This window comes from Nomascus leucogenys, chromosome 21 (genome assembly GCF_006542625.1).
Source record: "Nomascus leucogenys isolate Asia chromosome 21, Asia_NLE_v1, whole genome shotgun sequence".
Lineage (NCBI taxonomy): Eukaryota > Metazoa > Chordata > Mammalia > Primates > Hylobatidae > Nomascus > Nomascus leucogenys.
The window spans coordinates 60,467,644-60,492,569 of NC_044401.1; the positions used below are offsets into that span (position 1 = coordinate 60,467,644).

Consider the following 24,926-nt stretch of genomic DNA (forward strand, 5'->3'; position numbering starts at 1 on the left):
TGTCTCTCCTTCAACAGAAAAACCCTAGCAGTTACCATGGCAACTGATGCATCAAATGGTACATTTTCCCCCATAAGAGAATATCATGAAATGTGCTCATTCTGGGGAAAAAAACACACACACACACACATTCCACCCCACAAACTTTTTTTTTGCTTTTAATTATAAGGTTTTTGGCACATATTCATCTCACCTTCTCTACACACACACACACACACACACACACACACACACACACACACAATTAAACTGCATGGAAGAAAAACCAGAGAGCAAGGTTTTTAAAAGATGAGATTCATTCCTTTTTTGAAAGAATAAAGACTGAGAATTATAGGTAAGAGGGGATAGAAAAGGAAAATGGATAAGAATTATTAAAAGTTACGCAAATCCCTAATGTGAAAACTTGGGTTCAAGGAAAATTCTGTTTTTCTGAGCCAGTGGTTTAATTTAAGAAAAATTAAAATCTGCAGAGAAAAGCCTTCCTAATCATCTTGATATAAATTACTCAACAGCACTAAGCTGTTCACAATGTACCAGGCTGAGAAATCTGATTGCAGAGAAGGAAAAAAAAAAATGACTTCTCAAATAACGTCACTTCTTCAGCTTTAACATTTGGCTGTGCAACCCTTTTTAAAAATAATACCAGTTTTTTTCCAGCAGTTTACACCTACAGTATGCAAACAAATATCAGATGTTTGTCTCAGTCAGAAATTCCCACACATTATTACCTAAGACTGAGAAAAGAAAAAGTCATTTGTAATAAGTGTCACATTAAAACAATGAAAATTGGTAGATTAGTGATGTGGAGTAATGAAACCAAGCTCCTACCTGGTCACTCTGCCAACATGACTTCCACTGATATGAATTGACTAAATAAGCGAATGAACTGCGTGGGAAGAGAGCCAGTGTTGAACAAGGCACTAAGGAGTTAACATTCACACACAAAGGAGAGAGAGAACTGACCTTTCGGTTTCCCAGGTTCCAGCCACTTAAAAATCATGTGCTTCAGGCAAGATCACCCTCTCATGTGAGCTGTGAGCCTCTCACACCTTAGTCAGCATGAGGGTAGTGCCTGGATTTTAAAATACATTCCTTCTCCTCTTGTTGTCTACAAAATCACCTCAATGTTTCAATCCACAAGGTATCTACAAGTTAATATCCCTTATCGTATTCCAGCCACTGTGCTACGTGCTTCATGTGCACAGCTCAGTGTCCTAAGGTATAGGGACCATTGTCACCCCCATTTTACAGCAGAAGAAACTGAGGCACAGGGAGGCTAACTTGCTCAAAATCACACAGCTAGTACGTGGCAAAAGAAAACCCCAAAACGTGAACCTGTTTCTAATTACAAAGTTCACCGGCATAGGCAGCATTCAATACCAAGTCCTCTGAGAGCTTAGGACATGAGGGACAGCTATGTGCCTTTACTAGCTACTCCCAGGACCTAGGGCAATTCTAAAGGGCAGGCAAGGATGGAAAATATAAGAATGCAAGGTGCCTTGGGCCATGAAATGCAGGAGATACAGGAAGCAGGCGAAGAAGGGCTATAGCATCACTTCCTGAATTCGGATGAAATGCCAACTTCCTGGAGCTATTCTCTGGTCCTAGTCTGAGAAATCACAAAGTTGATGTCTCTATCAGAGCAAGAAAACAAAAGGGATTTGGGATGCAGTGGGACTGGGCAGGGGCCTGGGTGTGTGAGAAGAGTACAGGTGCATCTGGCTACCCATTTATCTCAGGCATCAATTCTCCAAGACAGGGGGCAGGTGGGGATGGTTAATGGTTACCAAAAAATTAGTTATAAAAAATGAACAAGACCTGCTATTTCACAGCACAATAGGGTGACTATAGTCAACAATAATGTAATTGTACATTTTAAAGTAACTTAAAGAGTGTAACTGGATTGTTTGCAACTCAAAGGATAAATGCTTGAGGGGATGGATACCCCATTCTCCATTATATGTGTATTTCATATTGCGTGCCTGTGTCAAAACATGTCATGTACCCCATGAATACATACACCTACTATGTACCCACAAAAATAAAAGAAAAATTCTCCTAGACACCGATGACCATAGTTCCAAGACAGTCTTCATAATGACAGGTCATTTTTGAACTCCATGACCTTAGACAAGATGTTGAACATCCCAGACTCTCAAGGTCCTACTTGTGAAATGAGGATGAAGCCTGTGTCACCAGGACATCTGGTTATCTTCCCAAAAATGGGCAACACGAAAATCACTGCTGTCAGCATGCTCATGGATACATACAATCTTCTAGAAATGGTTTGGCAAGGCACAATCAGCACCTTAAGAACATATCTACCCCTTGGCCAAGGAATTCCTGTTCCAGGAATTTATTCAAAGATGCACACATTCATTCATTTCTTCATCAAAGGAAAAAAGTGATGAACCACCTGTTAATTTGGGGAACTTCAGGCAGCTGCTAACTTTCAAAGGTTTTCAAAACAAATGCTCAGATACAGTATTAAATGACAAAACAGGGTACAAAAGTTGTATACCTAGAATAATCCCAATGACAATGCAAATGTGCCTGTGTCTGTTGGCACATGTGCTCATGTGTATAAAAAAATGAGTAGAAGGAAATATTAAAACATTAATGGGGCTGGGCATGGTGGTACACACCTGTAATCCCAGCACTTTGGGAGGCCAAGGCAAGAGGATTGCTTGAGCCCAGATGTTTGAGACCTGCCTGGGAAACATAGCAAGACTCTGTCTCTACAAAAATAAAAAATAAAAGAAAACTAGCCGGGCGTGGTGCCTATGGTCCCAGCTACTCGGGAAGCTGAGGCAGGAGGATCTCTTGAGCCCAGGAGGTTGAGGCTGCAGTGAGCTGAGATCGCACCACTACATTCCAGCCCGAGCAACAGAGTGATATCGGTCTCTAAAAAATCACCCCAAAAAACAAACAAAAACATTAGTGTCTCTTGTGGCTAGGTAATGTAATTATGAACTTTTTTCCATTTTTTTAAATTAGAAATTATAATGGTCATCAGCCATTACAGTCTTTCTTTCTTTTTTTTTTTTTTTTTTTTTTAGATTTCACCTAAATAGAAAGCCAGCACAGAAAAGAAGAAAGGGCATGAAAAACTTACTTGGTCATTATTTGGAGGCCAGCTGGTTACAATGCTCTGATCAGGTAGACAATGGGCAGAACCACTAATTTAGTTTCATGTATATACATGGCTGTGATTGCTCTTGAGTCAATTAATGCTTTAACAATATCAACAACAAAAGCTGTCTCTCAATCACAGTGTGTGGCTGATGGAGGTGTTACGGTCATTGATCATTAGCTCCCAATACCCAAGACTCAAGACTACGTACCCTTTTATGGTCTTCCAGCTGCCGCAGGGGTGGACTTGGTTCAAGCTCCTGCTAGGCATGCAGAAATTCCATTTTAATACAACACTAAGGAGACACTACCATCTGCAGCATCAGTCACATATAAAATACATTGAGAGTTGATATATAGACAAGAGTTAGTTACACAAAAGGAGAATAGGTCTGGATTTTTGTTTTTCCCCTGAATATCCATGCTTGATTACTTTAGACGCTGCTTAATGACTGTCCCATACCCCCAACCCTAGTGCACTGTTTAAAATGGGCAGACACATGACTTTTTGGCCAACATAATTTATTGCAAAGATCGTGAAAAAGAAGTTCTATATTATACGCTGTGACCTGCAAGACTCAATCGGGCAGGTCCTTATTATTCATACATGCATCATTGCACAGCACATGCATAAGGACATCAAGACACACGCCTCTGAGCAGACACAGACATGGGACCACGGCTCTCCCCGCCCCACAAGTACACAAGTCTTGTAACAAAACTGTTAACAGAATGAGGAACTCCGATTAGGATATTAAACACTGATCATTAGAAAACAAAGACAATGCAACTTAGCTATTCAATCATTTGTTCATGTTTCATTTTTAAGTCTTGTTTCAAATAAAGTACACTTCATTCTAGCTTGAACTACTGTGATTTTGGAATAGTTTCTGAAATTAAATTTTGATACTTGGAAATATGTCTCCCCAAAAAGCTTCTCTATGATCTTACAGACCTTAGTAAATGTTAGCCCCTAATTTAGTGAGTTTAGTTAGCAGCAAGAAGGATAGATTTTTTTTTTTTTTTTAATTGCATCGTGGGCTGGGCACAGAGCCTCGTGCCTGTAATCCCAGCACTTTCAGAGGCTGAGGCGGGCGGATCACCTGAGGTCAGGAGTTTGAGACCAGGCTGGCCAACATGGCGAAACCCCATCTCTATTAAAAATACAAAAATTCGCTAAACATTGTTGCACATGCCTGTAATCCCAGCTACTTGGGAGGCTGAGGCAGGAGAATCACTTGAACCCAGGAGGCAGAGGTTGCAGTGAGCCAAGGTTGTGCCACTGTACTCCAGCCTGGGTGACAGCAAGACTTTGTCTCAAAAAATTAAAATATTTTAAAAAGTGCATTGTAAAATTACAAGTTTATTAGCAGCGTTTTCTACAATTATAAATATTCTTTATTATTGATTTATAATAACTTCAAAAGTGCATCATCTCTGCACAGGACCTAAAGTCAGTTTTGTATAACAGCAGAAAGGTCTTAACATCCTCACATATCTCAGTTAAATGTCTCAGGATTAAGATGGTTCTGAGTGAGAACTTTCAAAGAACCATGTCCAGGCACCTGGAGGACGCTTAGTTCGGATCCAGCTCCTCAGAACTTTGTTTCTACACTGAGAGCCACATCCACGTCAGCAATAATCTGTTCCCAGCCAGCCTAGAGACCTCCCTCCTACATCTACACCGGGACAGACTTTTTGTTACAACAGTTCAGACACCCAACCAGGACAACTGAGAGGCACCCATATTTGCTGGCACTGGCACTACAAATATAGGCGGGCAACACACCTCGGTGGCGTTCTCAGAATCCGGAGCTGGAGGAAGCTAATTGGGAGTAAAACGAAGTACGTTAGTCATGGCACTTGCATCTCGTGGGCCACAGAGAAGTCCAGAGACCAACACTCAAGGACAAAACACAGGAGGAAGGATCAGAGATGAGGCAACCCTGCTGGATCACCTGCCGAAGTGGGCTTCAGCAATCAAGGTTACCAGATACCTTCGAATCAAACTGAATGTGGTTGTGCTGGAGGAGAAAATTGACCTGCGATGGGGGAACACATTTAAGATAAGAAAGAAACAAAAAAGTCTACCACTAACCAAGAAGGAATGATGCTTTAAAACAAAGCAAGTGACAGGAAAAACCACAGCACATCCGTGTCTCAGTCCACGGAGACAGGGAAAGCAATAGTATGCGTGTCCACGGAGGCTCTCAGTGGAGCAGGGGTAGTGATGAAAGCAGGGGCCCAAGGCTTGGGAAAGTTCCACATGCCACATGTCTCCTGTGGGTTTAGGCTTTCTCCCACGTCTCTCCATTCTCCACATCCTGTCCTACAGCACGGAAGAAGACCTAGGCTCCAGCTTGGGCTCAGGGGATGCAGTCTCCCTGCTCCAGTGTCTCTGAGAGAAACAAGGTTTCCCGCACTCAGGGTTACTTTGGAGATGAGTTTCCCACCCCATGCGTTTCCCCTGGGGGCTTCATGGTCTGGGTTTCCTGGCCCCATCCCAGCCATACCACACAGACACCACACTCCCCTTTGATTTAATAATTTCCAGCTCATGGATGGGCAACAAAAGGATGCCTCAAAAGGACATGCAGGTGAGGGGGAAGGGGTGAGAGGGCATGCAGGGGCTACACAGAGGTGTGCCTGGAGAAAAGTCCACCGCTCTGTCTGCAGACAGTGCCATGCCCTCCAAAAGGACATGTGCCTGGAGCAGAGATGTCAGATGGAACTGCCAGACCCCACCTGGGCATCTCGGGACCAAAGTCACACACCAGCGGTGTGACTAGTGTGAGGTGTAGTCTGAGGCCACGAGACGAACCCGAGGCTCATGCTGCAACTGTGTGACCTTGGCATCTAACAGAGCTCCAGCACACTCATTTCAGGGCCAGAAGGTGGCTGTCGGGTGGCGGGCCAGGGCTGGTGTTGAAAGCATGAGAGGAGTGACACTGTGAAATCTGGTGGTGTCTTCGTCCAGCTCAACATTACCCTTTTGATAGTTTGATCCCCAAGAGGGAAGAAAGCCTCTTAATATAGGGCTGCTATGTTATGTAATCTAATGATTTCTGTCTTTTGTCTATTTCCCAATAGAGAAAATGAAAGAAAGATCCAGGGGATTAAACTACTTCGGCAAAGACGACAAGGGTTGCTCACTCAATTCTGGACAGACGACCTTTCATGCATGAGTCCAACTCCACTAATCTCAGGGAGAAAACTTCCCTCCGAAGCATGCAGCCTCTTGCTCCGGGTGGGGAGGGACAGTGCTGGTGGTAGGAAGCACATGAGTGGGGAAGGAAAGTAAAAGCAGAGCACAGGTAAAGGTATTTTCAAAATGATAGAAAGATCACAATCCAAGAATACATTTTTAACTCTACCCTTACATTCTGTATGCTAAAGAATTAAAACTGTGTAAACATTTTTGCTATCTTCCCTTAGTACAAAAAGAACATATGAGAAAAAGCAGAATTAAAGCAATTTCCCATGCACTTTAGAGCAGACAGAGATATAGACAGAAGTATTATATTCTACTATTTGCATGGGCAACCCTCCCACTGCAGCATCCTTTATACTGATCCAATGTGATCAGAACAAAAGGATTATAGGCATGGATTCACCATAGGAACGCACAGAGCTACCCTCTTACCCCTTTGCCAATCAAAACAAAAGCAAAAGAAAATAAAGATGGAACTAGTGTGTCGTTTATTTGAATTCTCTTGCCTGTGCTCTCTTTGTCCAGAGAAGCATCTTGAATTCTTTCAGAACAGAAACAGGTAGTATATATCTATTTCTTAATCACTCGGCAGGGATTATGTTTTATGATTGTACTGATACTCTATTTCCTCTGTTAAACTGCTGTCATGCTTGCTCTAAAATTAGTTTAATTAATTCTTAAAACAAAAATTAAATTTAAATTAATAACTGTCTTTTCCCTTGAAAATTTTACGAAGCCGTTTGAGAAAACAGAGGATGCTTTGCAGCTTCAAGAATCATGTCTAACCAGAAAAACACTTCTAAATGTGATCCCTTTATGGAATAGATCGGAAAACCCCAGAGCACTGCATGAGCATCCTGTGACTACGGCTCATCCAGGGTTTAGCTCTGGCTCTCTGTGTGGCCCTGAGCCAGTCATTGAACCTCTCTGGGCATCCACTTCCTGACCTATTCAAGGAGGACAAAGCAAATATTCTTTTTTTGTGTGTTTGTTTTTGAGATGGAGTCTTGCTCTGTCTTCCAGGCTGAAGTGCAGTGGCATGATCTCGGCTCACTGCAACCTCCGCTTCCAGGGTTCAAGTGATTTTCCTGCCTCAGCCTCCTGAGTAGCTGGGACTACAGGCATGCACCACCACACCCAGCCAATTTTGTATTTTTAGTAGAGACATGGTTTCACCATGTGGGCCCGGCTGATCTCGAACTCCTGACCTCAAGTGATCCGCCTGCCTCGGGCTCCCAAAGTGCTGGGATTACAGGTGTGAGTCACCACGCATGGCTGCAAATATTCTTTAGGATTCCTTCTAGCTAAAATACTAATTAATCCTTGGTTTATTTTCAGTAAACTTCATTTCACAATATCTACCTGGCAAGTTCCCTAAATAATCCAACCCGCTGGGACACAAAACATTTCCAGGCATGGAAGGGGCCAGGCCATACATGGTATCTAAGTTGGTAAAACCACCCATAGCCTATACTAGCACTTTCTTCTATGAGGATGTTGGCTATGTTTCCTTGAGGATAAGGTTATTTTATAGCAATAAGCTGTAATTTCAATAAATATAAGCATATTAACAGGATATGTATGTTCAAATAAGATCTTTATAAATACAATGTATAATACTCCAAGGAAAAGATGTTTAGTAAATGAATAAATGGAATTATATTTTTATTGTCACTTTTTTTTTTACATGAAAGGTGAAGCCCTCATTGAACATGTGTTCAGGGGGAATATTTTGAGGGCATGGGCTCTCTGAAATTCCCACGTTCTGTATTCCTGCTTAGTCCCAGGACCAGTCACTACGTTCAGGCGCTGACAACTCCAGTCAAGGCCAATCTCACACCAGCAGGTGATTCATAGTGATCTGATGTGGTCTGGTTTTGAGCTTAGAAACCAACTAGTGCCCCCTACTGCCTCTTCATATTTACTCTGCAATCTTGTCTTCCCGGTGTTTTTAGACGAGGTGAGCAAAACCTAACTTAATAGAAAAATGACTCCCAATGAATGGCTTTGAAATAGAAATTCAAATTGCATCTCAAGTCACTGAATCTTAAGTGTCCTTCCTGGATGACGCCAAGAATCAGGCCCTCACTATGGTACTTTGGGTAGTAACTGAATATATGCATGTATGACACTGATCTACTCACTTGCAACACATAATGTACCTAGCATTTTATCAAGGAACGAATTTCTACTACAAATGAAGGAAATTATACTTTATCATTCTTAAATGAAAAGGAGCACACAGACTTCCTAAGTGACTATTTCTGGTGTTTGCACAACAGCACCCACGCACATACATACATCCGCTTCATGTGTGCCTATCACAGACCAGCACAGATCCCGGCCTGCAAATACCCTTTGTTTTCTACTGCCCTCAGCAGGAATCCCCTTCCTACCCTGGGGCTTCTAGAATTTTCCTTTGAAATGGGATGTCTCTTTCTATGACTAACCTGATAGAAACCGAATGCAATTCAGAAAATATAACTGTATCATAGATCTAGTTATCAGCAAATCAATTTGTATCTCCAGCCCCTCGAATCAGTCTTCAGAGTTCCTTTCCACTCACTCATAACCTCAGAGGAGACCAACAAACAGTGAATGGGCTTGCAAATATGTTTGCTGGGCACGGTCCTGCATCAGACTCTGAAAACCCACACTAAGAAAACAGAAAGCTTTAAAGAAAATTGAGCTAAAATAGAAGTTATCTAGCATTTCAGTAGAACAACTTTAAATCTTCCTATCTGCTGAGACAACTATCTTTGCTAACTATTGGTTTTTAGAAGCAGAACTAAGCAAAATTATTTAGCTCCAAGAATGTGTTTTCACCTACACTTTATAGGACAAGCTCATCAGAACTGAATAGCAAAGTTCATTTTTTAAAAACACATTCTGACATGACCAAATTATACAACTTCAGTCATTACGGAATAATCTCAGTGATATATATATATATACACACACACACACACACACACACACACACACACACACACACACATATATGTATATATCCCTCCACTGACTCTGCAATAGCTTCTGTATGTTCTGAGTTGAGTTTTCTCTGTGGTTGCCAGTGTCTAACAGTAAACAGCCCCACTGCATTTATTGGCAATTACTGCTGAAGGTCACACATCAGCAGTGAGCCTAAATTCCAGGAAAAAAAGCAGCTCTTATGTAACTGCTGCCTGAACACTGGCAGGTACCCAACCCAGCAGTTCACAGCAATGTAAAAAAGTAGGACACCTCCACCCTGGGTTGGGCGTCATGAGAACGCCCCCTGAAGGTGAAATTTAATCACTCTGTGTTTCTCCTGTTCCCCCCCAACACCCCCCACCCCCCGAATTTTACAATGGCATCTTTTGCCCGCGGAAACAGCTCAAGTAGGAGAAGTCGAGGAGTTAACATACGCAGGCTGCAGCCGCCCTGAGTAGCTGGAATGTGAATTTAGCTTTTTTGTTGCAATGCAGGAGGGCAAAGTTGCTACCTGGCAACAATGGCTCCAGAGATTCCACAGTTCCAAGGAGGCAGTGATTCAGTAGGAAGCACATCTCAAATATGTAGAAACAGACACATCCACTGAACTACAGTACCTGCTTCCTAAACACACCAATCCTTTCTACAGACACATCTATGAAAACTAGGTGGAATACTGTTCCCGAGTACACCACCTCGGGAGTACTTCGCCAGAACCATCCGTTTGATTAGTGCAGGACTTTAAAGCATAGAAAAGTAATTCACATGATTACCTGTTGGGGCCACTCACCTGTCGTCACCTGATCTCCTAAGCTGCTACCTGGCCTCCCTGCTTAGGTAGAAGTCCCCGGATTCCATGAGCTTCTCCTTTCTAATATGTCTCACAGTTGAGAGCTGTCATCTTGCATGAATCTGTATTATTGTCCCTTTGCCCCACAAAACTGTAATCTACAGAATGGCAGACACTGTGCCCATTTGGGGCACCACTGTATCCAAATCCCCCTGGATGTAACAGGCACTCAAATATGAGTCATATAAATGAATGTCTTTAGCACCAGCTGTTAACTGTTCCAAGCCAAAAATGGCTAGAGGAGGGAACTTTCTGGGGTGATGGAAACATTCTGTGCCTTGATTTAGGTGGTGGCTACACAGGTGTACACATGTGTAACAATTCACCCAGCTCTGAGTGGAAGGTACAACAACACAAGGAGTTTCCCTCTCTGCTCCACCCCATCTGTCCCCCCACCCCAGCCCCAAGGGATTAAGAAAAATCAGGGGGTAAGGATGGAGACTCTGCCTCTTTGTTTGCCAAAAAACAAACAACCCCTCCTCTTCCTGGTTTCAAACAAAATTTTATTCTAGAAGGCAGCGAGGAAGACCCCATACCATGCACTTTTCTTGCAGGAAATCTACACCTCTGTCCTCGTTTCACCCTGTTTTCTCAGAGCACTGACAGGGCCTCAGTAGGCATTGTACTTTTTTTCAAGTCATTAATTGCACATCAAGTGGCCTCTATGATCAAAGCGTGGTGTCCCTTCCTCAGTGGGCCCCTGGGCAGGCCCTACTCAGACTTGGGGCAATTCCTCACCACACTCAGACTTTGGAACATGGGTGTGCAGTTCAGATGTGAGGCCCTGCCCTAATCCTGGGCCGGCATGAATTCTCATTAAGCTTCTGCAGAACTCTAGCTGTGGGCTGCAGGTTTCTAGGAGTACACACCGGCAAATGGCTTGGTGGGGGAGAAACCACAGGAGCTGTGGTAGCTTCCAGAACAGCATCAGTTATAAAGGCCAAGGAGGCATCTCTGCTGAGAGGGCCAGATCCACCAGCCTGAGGGGCTGAAGACAGGGTGTCGGTGTCCCGGCGCTGACAGTTGCCAGGCGAACAACGCAGAGGGGGATCCACAGTTGCTTCTTCAGGGAATTTTCAAAGAATCTGAGGGGCTGCCAGAACATTCCTCTTTTATAAACAGACAGTATTCTATTTCCTAGAGTATAATTATAAACACACCTGCTCTAACTGTGGAATCTTTCCATAAGTGAGCAATAAACTCCCAGCCAGGAGACCCAAGTTCTATCTTGAGCAAGCAAACACATCAACTGATTACTATGGTGCAAAACAGTGTATTAATAACACCACAAACTCTGATTAGGGAAGGTTTTCCTATCCCGACTTAATTTGTACTTAAGCAAATAGAAACTCAACCTCAATATTTCAGAGGAAAAATTTAAATCAGTGAGGCATTTACAACTCTATGTAGAAATAAGAGTCTTAAATGGTGTCAACATCAAATTCAGCATAGAAGTGATTTTTCTGGCATACAAATAATCCGGAAGAAGGAAGGCTAAACAGGAAACGGCAAAATTCCCTGCAGTTACAGCAGTTAATTAAGTTGGTGCACTCCCTTTTGTTTTTCTCACCTTCTAGTCTTCCCAGAAGGCATGGCCCTCTCACCTGCTCCTGCCTAATTAATATAAGGAAAAATCTGTGCTTATGGAATTGACTGTAGTAGAACAGTAAGCACATCGGGAAAGCCAGCCACGTGTTTGTCCTGATGTATTCACTGTCTAGCTGTGTGAGCTAGAACCAGTCACTTAGCCTCTCTGAGCTCCATTCCTGAGGCAACTGTGCCAAATTCAACATAAGCACTCATGCTGCTTTCTGTTTTAAGCTTGTAATTCAAACCCTCCTTAGGGATATCTGAACCATTTCTTAGTATTCCTGAAATTACGGTGTATTAATTAGAGTAGATACTAGAGTAGACAGCATGTTCTATTTGGTAGCTCTATCTCATCTAAAGGCATTAGCTGGTCTACTAAAAGAAGAAACAGAGATCTGAAGTAGATCAGAGAAGTGACTTTTAAAAGACAAATTAAGTTTAAGTCCAGTTTTCTTGATTTGCCAACCAATTAAACCCTCTCAATTATGTACATGAATTCCCCAAATTAAATTTTTCTGGTAGCATTTACCTAGCATGTGTCACAACCTAAAAATACAGCAAGGAATATTGAAAAAATGCACAAAACAGAAAACATTCAAGAGGCCCCCAGATCCCAAACAAAATGATCACTAGTCAGTCTCCAAGGTAATTCTGGGTAAGGGAAACTAGCTTGATATATAAGCACAGAAGCCGCTGGATGATACTCAATTTCTGGATCTATACATAGTTTTCCTAGAAGAGAAGCCATGGATACAGTACATTTCTAACCTTGCCGGTGAGCCTGTGGATGTAAAGTCTCAACTAGCACGTAGGAATTCACGCTGCACTTTAAAAAAAAAGTTTTATATGAACTCTCACACTCAATACTTTTCAATACGTAGACCAAGAGAGTAATGAGTTTTCCTTTTTTACTACTTTCAAATTATACCAATGCTGTTGTATCTTTTTGCATTAGATGCTTTACTCACAGATAAAGAAGTTCTTTAGGCCAATTTCAAAACTGACTTTCAGAGATAGGTTAATGGCCAGCGTCAACCACAAATTCAGTTGAGATTTTAGACAGTGAACAATTAAAATCTTATTGCAGTTTAGAAAGTCTTTATCTAGACTCAGATGAGATCTCCAAGGACTAATGGCAAACAAACTCATGGGAAATGCTAACACAGACACAACAGACTCCACTCACCCCCAGAGGGCACACCACACAAAGCCAGATACTCAACGCTGTGAGACTAGAGGAAGGATCACAGGGCTAACTGGGAAGGTGTCACAGAAACACCACCATGAGACATGAAAAACAAAAAACAACAAAATTAGGACCTCAGCATTATCCAATTCATCAATGGAAATTAGCTGGAAAAGAAAAAAGGGGAGAGAGAAAGAAGGAAATGTTAGGAAAGGAAATACAAGCCAGCCAAGTTTACAGACTTTACTCTTACTGCTGACACTTTCTCCTTGAAGCCTTGCTAGATGGGGTAACCATCCTAAGAGGCTTGGGCACTGAGGACACGGCCAGAGCTCACAGTGACATCTGCTCAGGACCAAAACGGACACGATGCTGCCACGCTTTATTCACATGTCAGACATCAGACCTCGCAGGTCACTTAACCACATGTGCAGACAGCCCTGCGCTTGCTGGTGGACATTAAAACTTGAACCGAGCTGGGAGCAAGGGCAAATTCCCCCTTGTTTTTTTCCGAAGAGGGTGGGAAAGAGTAGAGTGAAAGACTAGAGTAGAATTAGCCCAGTTTAGAAGAAAATTCTTTCCTTAGCTTCATTTTATGACTCAGTGGGGGTCAGAAGCTCAAACAGTACCAGCTGTAACTTCAGCAGCTCATAAGACCAGCATATCCCCAGCCCGGTCCTGTGGATGATTAAAGGAAACTATACTCCCTCTACAATGATTAGTGCCAACTCGAGTGATATTAGTGACATGGGATTTATCAGCATCGTGTCCAAGAAAAACAAAAGCACAAGAGAAGTATCACAATTATGCTTGTTTAAGGATAGATGGATGATCCTCAACTGATTTTTTATTAGGCTTTGTTAACATTTAGTATATTTTGCAAATTTAAGTTGCTGTCAGAAACTCTAGTAGCTGGAAATGTTAATACTTTACTCACCTGGAGCAAAGACACTTTGGTAATTAATGGGAGACTGACAATTTGTATGAAATGAAAACCCAGGCATTACCTGAGGTCATATACTTTCTAGTACTAAAACAGCTACTACTATTCAGAAGGGAAATGGATTTTAAATACATTCTGAGATATCCTTTTACATTAATTCCTGGCCTCTGAATTTCTTTCCAAAGCTCTTTGAGTAATAACTTAAGTCAACAGCAGTTTAATAATAAAAACCTAGAGTAAACAAAAGCAATTATTAATAATACATAAAATAATTATGTTTCCTTCTCAAGCAGAATCTGGGGGCTTGAAGATTTTCTGAGTTAGAGAGTGATTCAGATTAAATTTTAGAGATATTTAGCTGTGGGAGGTTATTTTCTTTTCAACACAGACATGGTTTAAACTGTAGATTAAAAGCAGAGATTAGTAGGCATTGCACACAGTGTTTGTAAAGTCCTCATATAATTTTAAAGTTTATTAACTTTGAATACACAGGACTGAAAGACACGATAAACACCATGCAAAAATGTATTTCATCATTATTTTGGTGATAATTTTAATATTTATTTTATATTTAACACTCTGAGAAGTATATGCATTGATGGTCCTTTGCATTTTAGAGACGTAAGAATTAAAGATTTTTTTTTATTCCTAAGTCGTCATGATTAAAATCTCTGGCCATCTTCTTCAGTCAGCCCCTACCTTTCATCATATGTGATAATTTGTTGTTGTTGTTGTTGCTGTTGTTTTGAGATGGAGTCTTGCTCTGTCACCCAGGCTGGAGTGCAGTGGTACAATCTTGGCTCACTACAACCTCCACCTCCTGGGTTCGAGTGATTCTCCTGCCTCAGCCTCCCAAGTAGCTGGGATTATAGGAGTGTGGCACCACGTCAGGCTAACTTTTGTATTTTTAGTAGAGACGAGGTTTCTCCATGTTGGCCAGGCTGGTCTCGAACTCCTGACCTCAGGTGATCCACCTGCCTCGGCCTCCCAAAGTGCTGGGATTACAGGCATGAGCCACCGTGTCCGGCCATGATAGTTCTTGAACAGGCACTTCCTGGGGACACTGGACCCAGACAAGTGAACCAACCACTTGCTACTCACTAGTCTGATTCCTCTGTGTAGGAACTGACCAAAACTGGTTTTGGATGACCTTGGGACAATCACACTTTGTAAACTCACTTGATATCTATTGGAGAGTGTTTTCAACTGTTAAAATCAGCAATGAGCTGAAGACTAGAAGTTTAAGTTTTGATACATTTAGTGCTCTCAGGGCTAATGCCCACTATTGTTTACATAATCATGTAACGTAAAGGAAACTTAAAGGTTCAACCTGTAGGTGGACCTCAAAACACTCAAATGGTGTCCATCTGTTCACTGATAATGCAGTGGTGAAGAGCTAGGACTCTAGGATCAGACTGTCTGGGTTTGAATGCCAGGTTCCCTTGTAATTAACCCCGGGCAAATTCTGAAGCTCTTGGAGCCTATGCTTTCTCTTCCTTGCGTATAAAATAGTTAATGACAATAGTGGTATCTATCTCTGAGGCTGAACTGAGACAAGGCAGATGTGTTTAGTACAGTGGCTAGCACATGACAAGAGGTCGATCAATGTTATCATTGTGACTTATGACATAATCTAGGAAACTAGTGAATATCCATGACTTTTAAAAAGTGTAGGTCAGTCTTACAGTGATTCTATCATGTTTTAGTCTACTTACGGGTGACAGTTCTTCATGGCTTTTTTTCCCCAAGGCAGGGAGACCCATACAGGCACGCCAAAGTTTTTGAACAGGATAATAAAAAATGATGTCAACTTTCTTTTTCATCTGTGACTCTCACTAAGTACTAAAGTTGAATGAGAAAGTAAAGATGGGTAAAGGTACCTACGTCTCATCATCCTTAATGATTATCGCTTAGAAAAAGGGCAAGAAAACCCAGCCCACACATGGTGGACACCACCTCAGGGGAGGCTGGAGAGGAGACTGCACAGGCATTTGGGAAACCCAGACTCTAATCTTGATCTCATATAGACTTCACATGTGACCTCGGGCAGTCTCTCAGCTCTTAGCCCCAGCCTCCTCGTATGCACAGGGAGAGTTGGAAGAGGCCATGCCAGGGCCCCTCCAGATCTGATTCTTTGGCGGTGAAGGCTCAGGAGAGCGCAGAGAAGCAGAACAATTCTGGACATCACCAGGGAAGTGTCAGTCACGGGACAAGCTCCATAAGTGGCCACTCATCAGAAAACAGGGATGGGAGGAGGGAAACGGCCTCCACACTCGCCGTGGTGTCGTCTTCAGCACTCGGGCCAAAGAACACCTCATTTATTATATTGACTCAAGCCAACTGGTTTGCTTGAGAAAGCTTAGTTCTTTGGCTCTGGCTTATTTCTGCCCTTGAAAAAGTCGGCCTGCCCTGTGCGTCATGCCTCTTTAGTCAAACGGGGCAGCCAGTAAACCATCAAAAAGCATCTTCAAAAAGCCTTAGTGAGACAGACAAAGTGAATACTAGCTACCAGGTCAGGAGACAGAAATACTTTAGTGTCCCTCGTTCTCCTTCTCTCTCTTTTGAAGTTCAATTAATAGGAATGGCTAAGTAGCATTTCCCGGCAGTCAAGCATTGGGCCAGAAGCACAAGTCTTGCAGGTTTGGAGGGGCTAACGTGGGTTTCTAGAGCATCTTCCTTGCTTTCATGGCATTTTCCATGATGGCCTATAGTTTGTTCACGTTCATGGATGGGAACGACAGCCCTAACCAGACTGAAAAGAAATGCCATCTCTTCTCCAAGCCTCTCTGCTTAGGTGTGACTAATTTCTTCAGCAGCTGAAAAGGATTTAAGCTAGACCCCAGGAACCTCTACAAAACTGTGATATAATTTACTCTTTCCAAGTGATCTCCTTTGAAGGGCCTCTCAGCCCTATGCCCTTTCTTTCTCCATGAGCTTTATAACATGCATTATGACATTTCTCATGTGGCATCCCCTGGGGTCTGGGATGCTCTCCCAGTTGGCACTAATGGATAGGGGCAGGGAGCAGGGCAGCACACCTTCCACATAGCCTCAAAGACCCTGACATACTTGTCTGCCATGCAATAGAGACTCAGGACACTCCAGGACAATGCTTCTACTTTCCAGGTTATAAAAAGACAACTGCAGGGAACTGCATGTATAATCACAACTTGTAAGTCACTAGAATAGAGGCACCAAAGTTTACTTTAAATACCTCGGTTATGGAAAGAAATAGATATTCCAAATAAGAGAAAATTGTGGTCTCCAGATTTGAAAAATCAGGTTTTATGCCCATGGATGCAAAAATATTCACTCAGCTTTGGTGGATTTAACCTTTTTTTATGGAGAGCAAGTTTCTGTAATTAGATTCATATTTTATAAATGTTTCTGAAAACTCACTTTAAGAGAAATGAAGATCTTGTGAAATAAATGGTTAATATTTATCTGTCTGGTAAGTGTATTCTCTGCCATCAGCCTTCCCCCACACCCCCTGCCTTTTTTTCTTTTCTTGTTTTTAAGAGTGAGACCTACTAGGTGCCTATACAGGTATGAACAGACCATCCCAGGACTTCTCACCTTACCAGGGGTCTTCACTTCTATCATTTATATTTATAAACTCTTGTCTGGCAGGTTTTCTCTGCAAAATTCCTACTGAGTTACAGAAACCTATGTTCTAATTAGTTTCTAAAAATGTAATGGAGATTTCTAGTCATGGAACTGCTTGTTGCTTACAGATTATGCCCCACGGTATAAACTAAGAAACTACAAAATCTGTTTTCTGTTTTCTTATCCAAGGAGTCTCACTAGTAACATTGCTCTAATATTAATGACAGATAGGTTAGAAAGCAACATTCCTGCAGACATTTATACTTGCGACAATCTGGTTGCCACCATCGATTTTGACAAGGCAGGCCGATTTAATTATCAAGGCTTCTTCCTAGAGCTGAAAAATGACTTACTGGGTATTTTGATAAGTCAGTGATATCAGCATATTCACCTACTCGGAAATTGTTGCTAAATGTAGCTAGCTGACCATCAGTGAATGTTATTACCTTCAAATGAAAATGAGTGAGATTTAAATTCACGCCCATCATTTGTTGCTGGGGGCTGAAAGGAAAGGGAATGAGATTGTTTCTGTCCTGCTCTGCCCAACATCAGAGGTGTAAGGAATGGAGCTGGTATATCCTTGTTCACTGCATATACTAAGAACAATCAGGTCACGGGACTGTCCATTTCCCAATCTCCCTCAGAAGCGGTGACGTGTATGCCTGCCTTAATTGCAGTTAGAAGTGGAGGGTGTTTCTTGATGCACTGAAAGGATTGTGCAACATCTCATCTGAACGAGGCAAGTAAACCCACAGGTATGCTTAGCTGAAAACTAAAACTCAGAAACTCATACTTTGATACACAAGAGGCATTTGCTCCTCACTGGGAATTTAAATAGATGGAAAATCTTGTTATTACCACTTCTCTGACGTTAGATTATGTGGCAAGCAGCCTATAAGAGACGACTAAGTATATTTGACTTTTAAAAAAGACAGTCATATGATTTAGCTCCCTTTAAGGGCTGGATAAACAGCTTTTTTTTTTTTTTTTTAAAAGCCAGCCCCTCAGTCGGTAATGCCTGAGCTAAGATGGGTTTTTAAAGGTCCCTCCCTTCAGTTTCATAGTAAAACCTGGTTTGACCATGAAAATAAAATGCAGTACCTTTTCTCCATAGCCTCTATCTTTGGTCATCATTTCCCTCAGGGTCTGTAGGACCTTAATGCAGAGTTTCTCTTCATTTTCTTCTAGCAGCTGTTTTGTATGCTTTATTAACCTGAATGGGGGAAAACCATGGATTACTTCGTTGAAGCTAACTTTAAATTAAAAACACTTCACAAGCAATTTATTTTAACTAGTCCGTTAATGAACAAATATTTATTAAGAGCTCTCAGGTTAAACATACTTCAGGGCATTCCCTGCACTGAGAACAGCCAGTTAGCGACTGTGTCTCAATAGTGACATCTGCTGGTAAGTCACAGCAAACAGGCTCACTGGGCAGGAGTCAGCCACATACAATGGAGAGATTATATGGAGAGGAGAACCGAGACAGAGGTCCACTCAGACCTGCCCGTTTATAAAGCGTGGCTATTTATCCACTGAGAATTGCCGGTAAAATGGGTCAAATATGCCAACACTGCAAAACAAAAACAACTCATGAGGATGATGGTTGAGGCCAATACACACACTTCCCTTATGCACAAGCTTGTCCTTACAGGGGCCCAGAAAAGTAAGAAACTCATAGGCAGAGTCCAGCCCCAAGCTAAACAAACAACTAATCTTAGGGTAAAAATCTTTTTTTTTTTTTTTTTTTTTTTTTGAGACAGGGTCTCGTTCTGTTACCCAGGCTGGAGTGCAGTAGCGCGATCTTGGCTCACTGTAGCCCTCGCCTCCTGGGTTCAAGTGATTCCCCTGCCTCAGCCACAGAGTAGGTGGGATTACAGAAGCCCGCTGCCATGCCCGGCTAATTTTTGTGTTTTTAGTTGAGATGGGGTTTCACCAGGTTGGCCAGGCTGGTCTTGAACTCCTGACCTCAGGTGATTCACCAGCCTCGGCCTCCCAAAGTGCTGGGATTACAGGCGTGAGCCACCGTGCCTGGCCTTAGGGCAAAAATCTAATGGAGATTTCTAACCATGAGTCTGCTTGTTGCTTACAGATTACGCACAAGGCATAAACTAAGAAATCACAAAATTGTTAGGAAAAGATGGTGAGGTCATGATAGGTCTGAGATTTCTGAGGGCTGAGGGATCATGGCTTTTTTATGTCTGTACCACAGCACACGGTGGGTGCACTGTAATGAATGAATGAATGGGCATGCAGTTAAAATAAGAACTTCTCACCAAAAAAACAAAGCAAAACAAAACAAAAAAGTGTCAGTAAGCAGGATTTAATAGACAAACTTACTTTGGGGAGGTCAGAACAGGACTTTAGCACATGACCTTGCATTCATCAAAGTTAAAAAACAGGACAACGTCTCCTTCTTCAGGAACAAAAGCTTTGTGAGGTCATCAAGGTTCTGGCAAATGAACACCCCAGAGAGAGAGGCCGCTTACTTGCAAATGAAACCGCCACTTTCACATTTCCTTCTGGCATCTGTGTTCTCTGGGAAAAGCAGCTCGGGTCTGTGGAGAACATCCACGAGCACAGATAACTCTGCCTGCACCAGGGGCCTGAGACGGTCCTCCAGCGCGGAGACGATGTCCTAAAATGGAAACACAGCCTCAGTCAACGGCTCAGGCTGACGCCAACCACAGGAGGGTGAGGACATTGATTTCTGCCCTAAAACACTGATGCACGGGTAGGCTAGGTTAGAGTAACTTTAGTACCGTCTGGCATCTCAAACTATTAGACATTGCCCAATGGTTACCTGAAACATTAGCCTCTGATGCAGAAAACAAAGTGAAAACAAGTCAGCTTTCCCACCACCCCTTCTTTCAAGATGGCCTTATGCTACTCAAGGTACCATTGCATGTAGCTTAAAATATGACGGAAAAAAATCAATTTAACAACATGGAAAGATGTCTATGACATGGGCATAACAAAGGTCAAACGATAATAACCCTATTTTTATAAACATCATCAATATCTAGCTAAAGGATAAACATCAAATATTATTAAAACATTACTACTGGTTTTCTCTGGGTGGTGGGATTACAGGTGATTCTAATTTTCTTCTATATAGAAATACTTGTCGGTGTTGTTTATTTTCAATGAGCATGAATTATTCACATAATAAAAAGTCATACAAACATGAGGACACCAATGAATGAACATGCTGTATCAACATGCTAAATACATGTACCCTGATAGCATGATGGTCTTCAAATGCAAAACACATAGCTGTAGGAAAGGAAAACAGAGAGAAGTTGAAAGAGCAGCAAAACCAACATAACAAACACCATTTGAAGGCAAATGATAGAAAACAGATGAGAAACTATCTTCAAAAGATGCTAAAGCCTGCTCTACGGTTTGGTGACTCAGAACCTGCCTAGAGGCATGTTGGCTAAGACAGGGGCCAAACACAGCACGTTGGATAGTACGGGAAGGCCTGGTTAACCAAGGACATTTGCATGGGAAAAGCTGCTTAAATTGGGACCCAGTTGGGATTGAGAAAGAATGAACTAGTATTTTATCCAGGAACTAATGTCATGAAGATAATTTAATCTTAGATTTAACAGAATTTGGGTGATGAATGTAATCACTCAATAAGGTTTAAGATGCATAAAGATACATGAATCAATCAAATAATTTTGAGTGGGGCAATTTTCCCAACAAGACTGTAGGACAGTACTTTGCAACATCCCTTAGTTCATGCTGACTTTCACAGCACAGTTAAAAAAGGGTCATTTTTGCAAAATTCTGAGGATCTTATCAGTTCCCCCCATAGCATCCCTTTTGGAAGCACCCAGTCAATATTCTCTTCAATAGTTACTGATCCTGACTCTGGCAAATCTTTGTCTACAGTATTTACACAGGATTAAAGTTGTTCTTATCATGTTCATGTATTTCATAAAATCCTGCATCTTTTGCACAGTTTGAACTTTACATTGCAATTGATTTGCATTGTATTGTCAAATGTATAGCATTCAGCAATCAAGGAGACATCAACAAAGATGGCAAAGCAATGGGTGGGGAAAGATGCTAGCATTAAGTGAGAGGGATGTCTAGATGGGGATTAATTATAGAAGTGGTCGGTTTGCGAGTGAATTTCTTATATTACAACTTTTGCTGCACCAGGCAATCTCATAAACCACAAGAACTCAGACGGTAAATAATTGGATAATGCAAATCCTTTAAGCCACTGGCCAAGTCCTTAGAACAGTATTCCCCACCTATGCGTTTCATTTAATTTCCCAAGACTATGCATAATAAATCTAAGAAGAGCACAAGAAACCAGCATGTTTGATTGCAGATAGTTTGTTTCATTTGAGCAGGTGAGAAAATACTGTGTGCTCATGGAGTGAGGTGTCTACAACATCCCCTCCACCTTTCTAAAAGCATAGTGGGATCAGGAAGCACTCCACCAGGAATCACGAACTGGTTCTCTTTGTTATTTAAGAACTGGTTGTGTTATGATAAAGGCTGAAATTCTTAACTTGACCCGAGAAGTCCCGCCAGCCTCCCCAGCTTCCTGGCTCCAGCCACACTAACCTTCCTTTGCTCATAAGAGCAGGGTTTCATAGGTCAAGTTAAGATGCACGTTTAAGTGTTTAACACCCATCTAATACGACTCTCCCTTTTAACAAAGGGAGAGCAGATCTCTTGGTAGATGCTAAGAAAAAAAGGAATAATCTAGCTGGAATTGAGTAATACTTTTATTTTCATCTTCTTTTCTGTATAATGGTCTTTACACATGCTGTTTCCCTCCCTTTTGTTCTTTAAGTCCTACTGTTCCTTCTCATCTTGGTTCAAATGTTACTTGCCTCAGCAAGGTCTTCCTTGACCCTCATCCCTAACCTCAGACAAAATTAGTTTCCTCATCAGAATCTTTCAAGCGCTCCTCACTTCTCTGCACTTCTCACTTGTCTCTCTCACCATTTTATATTTAAAAGTTAATGTCTCTTTCTCCCTTCCGATACTTGAGATACTATGAGACAAAGATGATCATTTCTAGTTTTGCTGACCACTGTATCCCCAGAGCCTTGCATGGAGCTGATGAATGATTTAATGAATTCATCTGTCTTCAAGTAGGTTGTGTAACTGTACAGAGAGACTCAGTGACTATTACAGTCCTAGTAGTAAACAACAGTAATAATAGTAATAATAGTAATAGCAGCCCTCAACTGAGTGCTCACTGCAGGCCAGGCACTGCTCTATGTGTTTTATGTGTACTCTATTTTCCTAAGATGGCTATACCACAATATATCCTGTCTTTCACATTCTTCTTACAACGTGACACTGACATCCCTTTCATTGAATGATGGTCTAGATTCCCTCCCCATGAACTTCAGTGAACCTTTGAGACTGCCTTGACCAACAGAGTACAGTAAAGGTGATGCTATGTGACTTCTGAAACCAGGTCATAACAGCAATAAAGTTTTCACTTGTCTCTCTCTACACATACTCATCTTGGGACCCAGCCGCCATGGTGTGAGGAAGCCCAGGCTACATTGAGATGTTTCAGTCAACAAATCCAGCTGAGGTCCCACCTGACAACCAGCATCAACTGCCAAATATGTGAGTGATCAAGGTGTCAAGATGAGTCCAACCGCAGTCACTATCTGACTGCAACCCCATGAAAGACTCTAAGCAAGAAATAGCTAGCGGAGCCCAGTCAACCTCCAGAAGAGCAAAAGAGAATAAAGTAATTGTTGTGATTTGCTGCACGAAATACAGGTAACTGGGACATATTATCAACTCTCTTAATCCTCACATCAACCCCATGAGGTAGGTGCTACTATTTTACAGACTAGGAATCTGAAGGACCGAGAAGTCAAGTAACTTTCCCAAGATAACACCATTTCTAAGCAGCAGAGGCAGGATTTAAATTTAACCCAGGCACTGGCCTGAGACTACTCTTAAACACTGCTTGTGGGCTCATTCAAAGGGCCTGCGATTCTCAAACTGTGATCTAGGTACTACCTGTGAGAGCATCAACTGAGGTGCTTGTATAAAAAATATGTTAATGTTAAGGTGCATGTTTAAGTGTTTAACATCTAATACTACTCTCCCCTTTAACAAAAGGAGAGCAGATGTCTTGGTAGATTCTAAGAAAAAAGGTATATAATCTAGCTGGAAGTAATACTTTTGTTTTCATCTGGCTCATTCTGATGTAAAATTCTTCTCTCAGGTATCACCACCCTTGTTCACCTGCTGATTCAAGAGGCTAAATAATCCCAGAGTGATGGGAAGAATGGAACATTTATGCTCTTACTCTAAACATCCTCTATAATACTTCAATATTTCCTTCTAATAAGAGCAGAGTCCCAATTTTTCACCAAGAAATCTGCAAATCTAGGAGTAACCTTTAAAGACCATCACTTTTTCAGGAACTTTTCTATTCCTAAGTAACCTCCCACTCCTGGCCCTACGTATATAACATTTGACTATTCGTTCACCACACTGACATCTTCCTACGGCCCAGCTTAGATGCTCTCTGGCTCAAGGACGCACTGCTACGTGTGGCAATCACCTGAGGCCAGGCTAAGCATCACTTCTCTCAACACCAGGCATTACCTGCAGTCTCTCAATGATATTCCGGTAGTCTCTGGAAGCTGCCAGAACAGAGTCCCTGCGTGCGGCATTGCGGGCTGAGAGCCGCCAGTTCATGGCTGTTTTCTGCACAATGTTGTGGGACTTGAGAAAGAGGTTGTTGACTTGGCTGTCCAGGTCCACGGGAATGGCAATGGCCCGGCTCTTGGCTGCACAGGAGAAAGATGAGTCGTGAGCCTACAACTTTTATGGGGGACACCCTACAGATGGACGTGACGCCCTATTCCCCAACCAGCAGGTTTTTCACACCCAGAATGGGCCAGCTTGCCTGGTATTGAGCTTAAAGACTGAGGAGCTTAAGTCAACTTCACCATCTTTTGGGTCAGGGTTTCCCAGTGTGAATTCTGGGGGGAAGCGGCTCTTAGGAATGTTAAAATGCTCTCAGGTCATAAGGCCAGGGCATGTCAGAGTTAAAGTTCAATGGGTTTCCTCAATGAATGGCTTCTTAGGGTCACTGAGGTGTTTGTGTATTTTAAGAATAATCAAGACAGGGAACTCATTTGGTCAATGAATTGTTTGCTAGTTATTTTTTGGGTTTGTTCGACAATCTACAAAAATGCTGGGTTATTCCAAACATAATCCTAAAGGTAGCATTCACACTGGCATAAACTCCTCTTTCCGGATAGGTGCTTCTTTCTTCCTCTTAAGAAAGGAGAACTCCAGTCTAAGCATGAGACAAACATCAGTGAAACCCATGATGGGAGACATGCTACAGGACTCCTGACCAGTACTTGTCAAGACTGTCAAGGTCATAAGAAACAATGAAAGGCTGAGAAATGGTCACAGA

General features: G+C 42.1%; 1 protein-coding gene across 8 annotated transcripts in view; it reads right to left on the bottom strand.

Moving 5' to 3' along the window:
* Window positions 1–24,926, bottom strand: part of ITPR1 (inositol 1,4,5-trisphosphate receptor type 1) — a 359,375-nt gene that overhangs the window by 117,679 nt on the left and 216,770 nt on the right. For 4 of the 8 annotated variants that reach the window (XM_030802235.1, XM_030802234.1, XM_030802233.1 and 1 more), the window contains 6 exons: window positions 24,104–24,288; window positions 19,981–20,129; window positions 18,593–18,704; window positions 13,077–13,109; window positions 4,922–4,957; window positions 3,345–3,392 (listed from right to left, as the gene is read on the bottom strand). In XM_030802235.1, the coding sequence (XP_030658095.1) occupies window positions 3,345–3,392; window positions 4,922–4,957; window positions 13,077–13,109; window positions 18,593–18,704; window positions 19,981–20,129; window positions 24,104–24,288 (563 nt within the window). Of the gene's footprint in view, window positions 1–3,344; window positions 3,396–4,921; window positions 4,958–13,076; window positions 13,110–18,592; window positions 18,705–19,980; window positions 20,130–24,103; window positions 24,289–24,926 lie in introns of all 8 variants that reach the window. The other 4 variants (XM_030802228.1, XM_030802232.1, XM_030802231.1 and 1 more) reach the window with 1 other exon arrangement.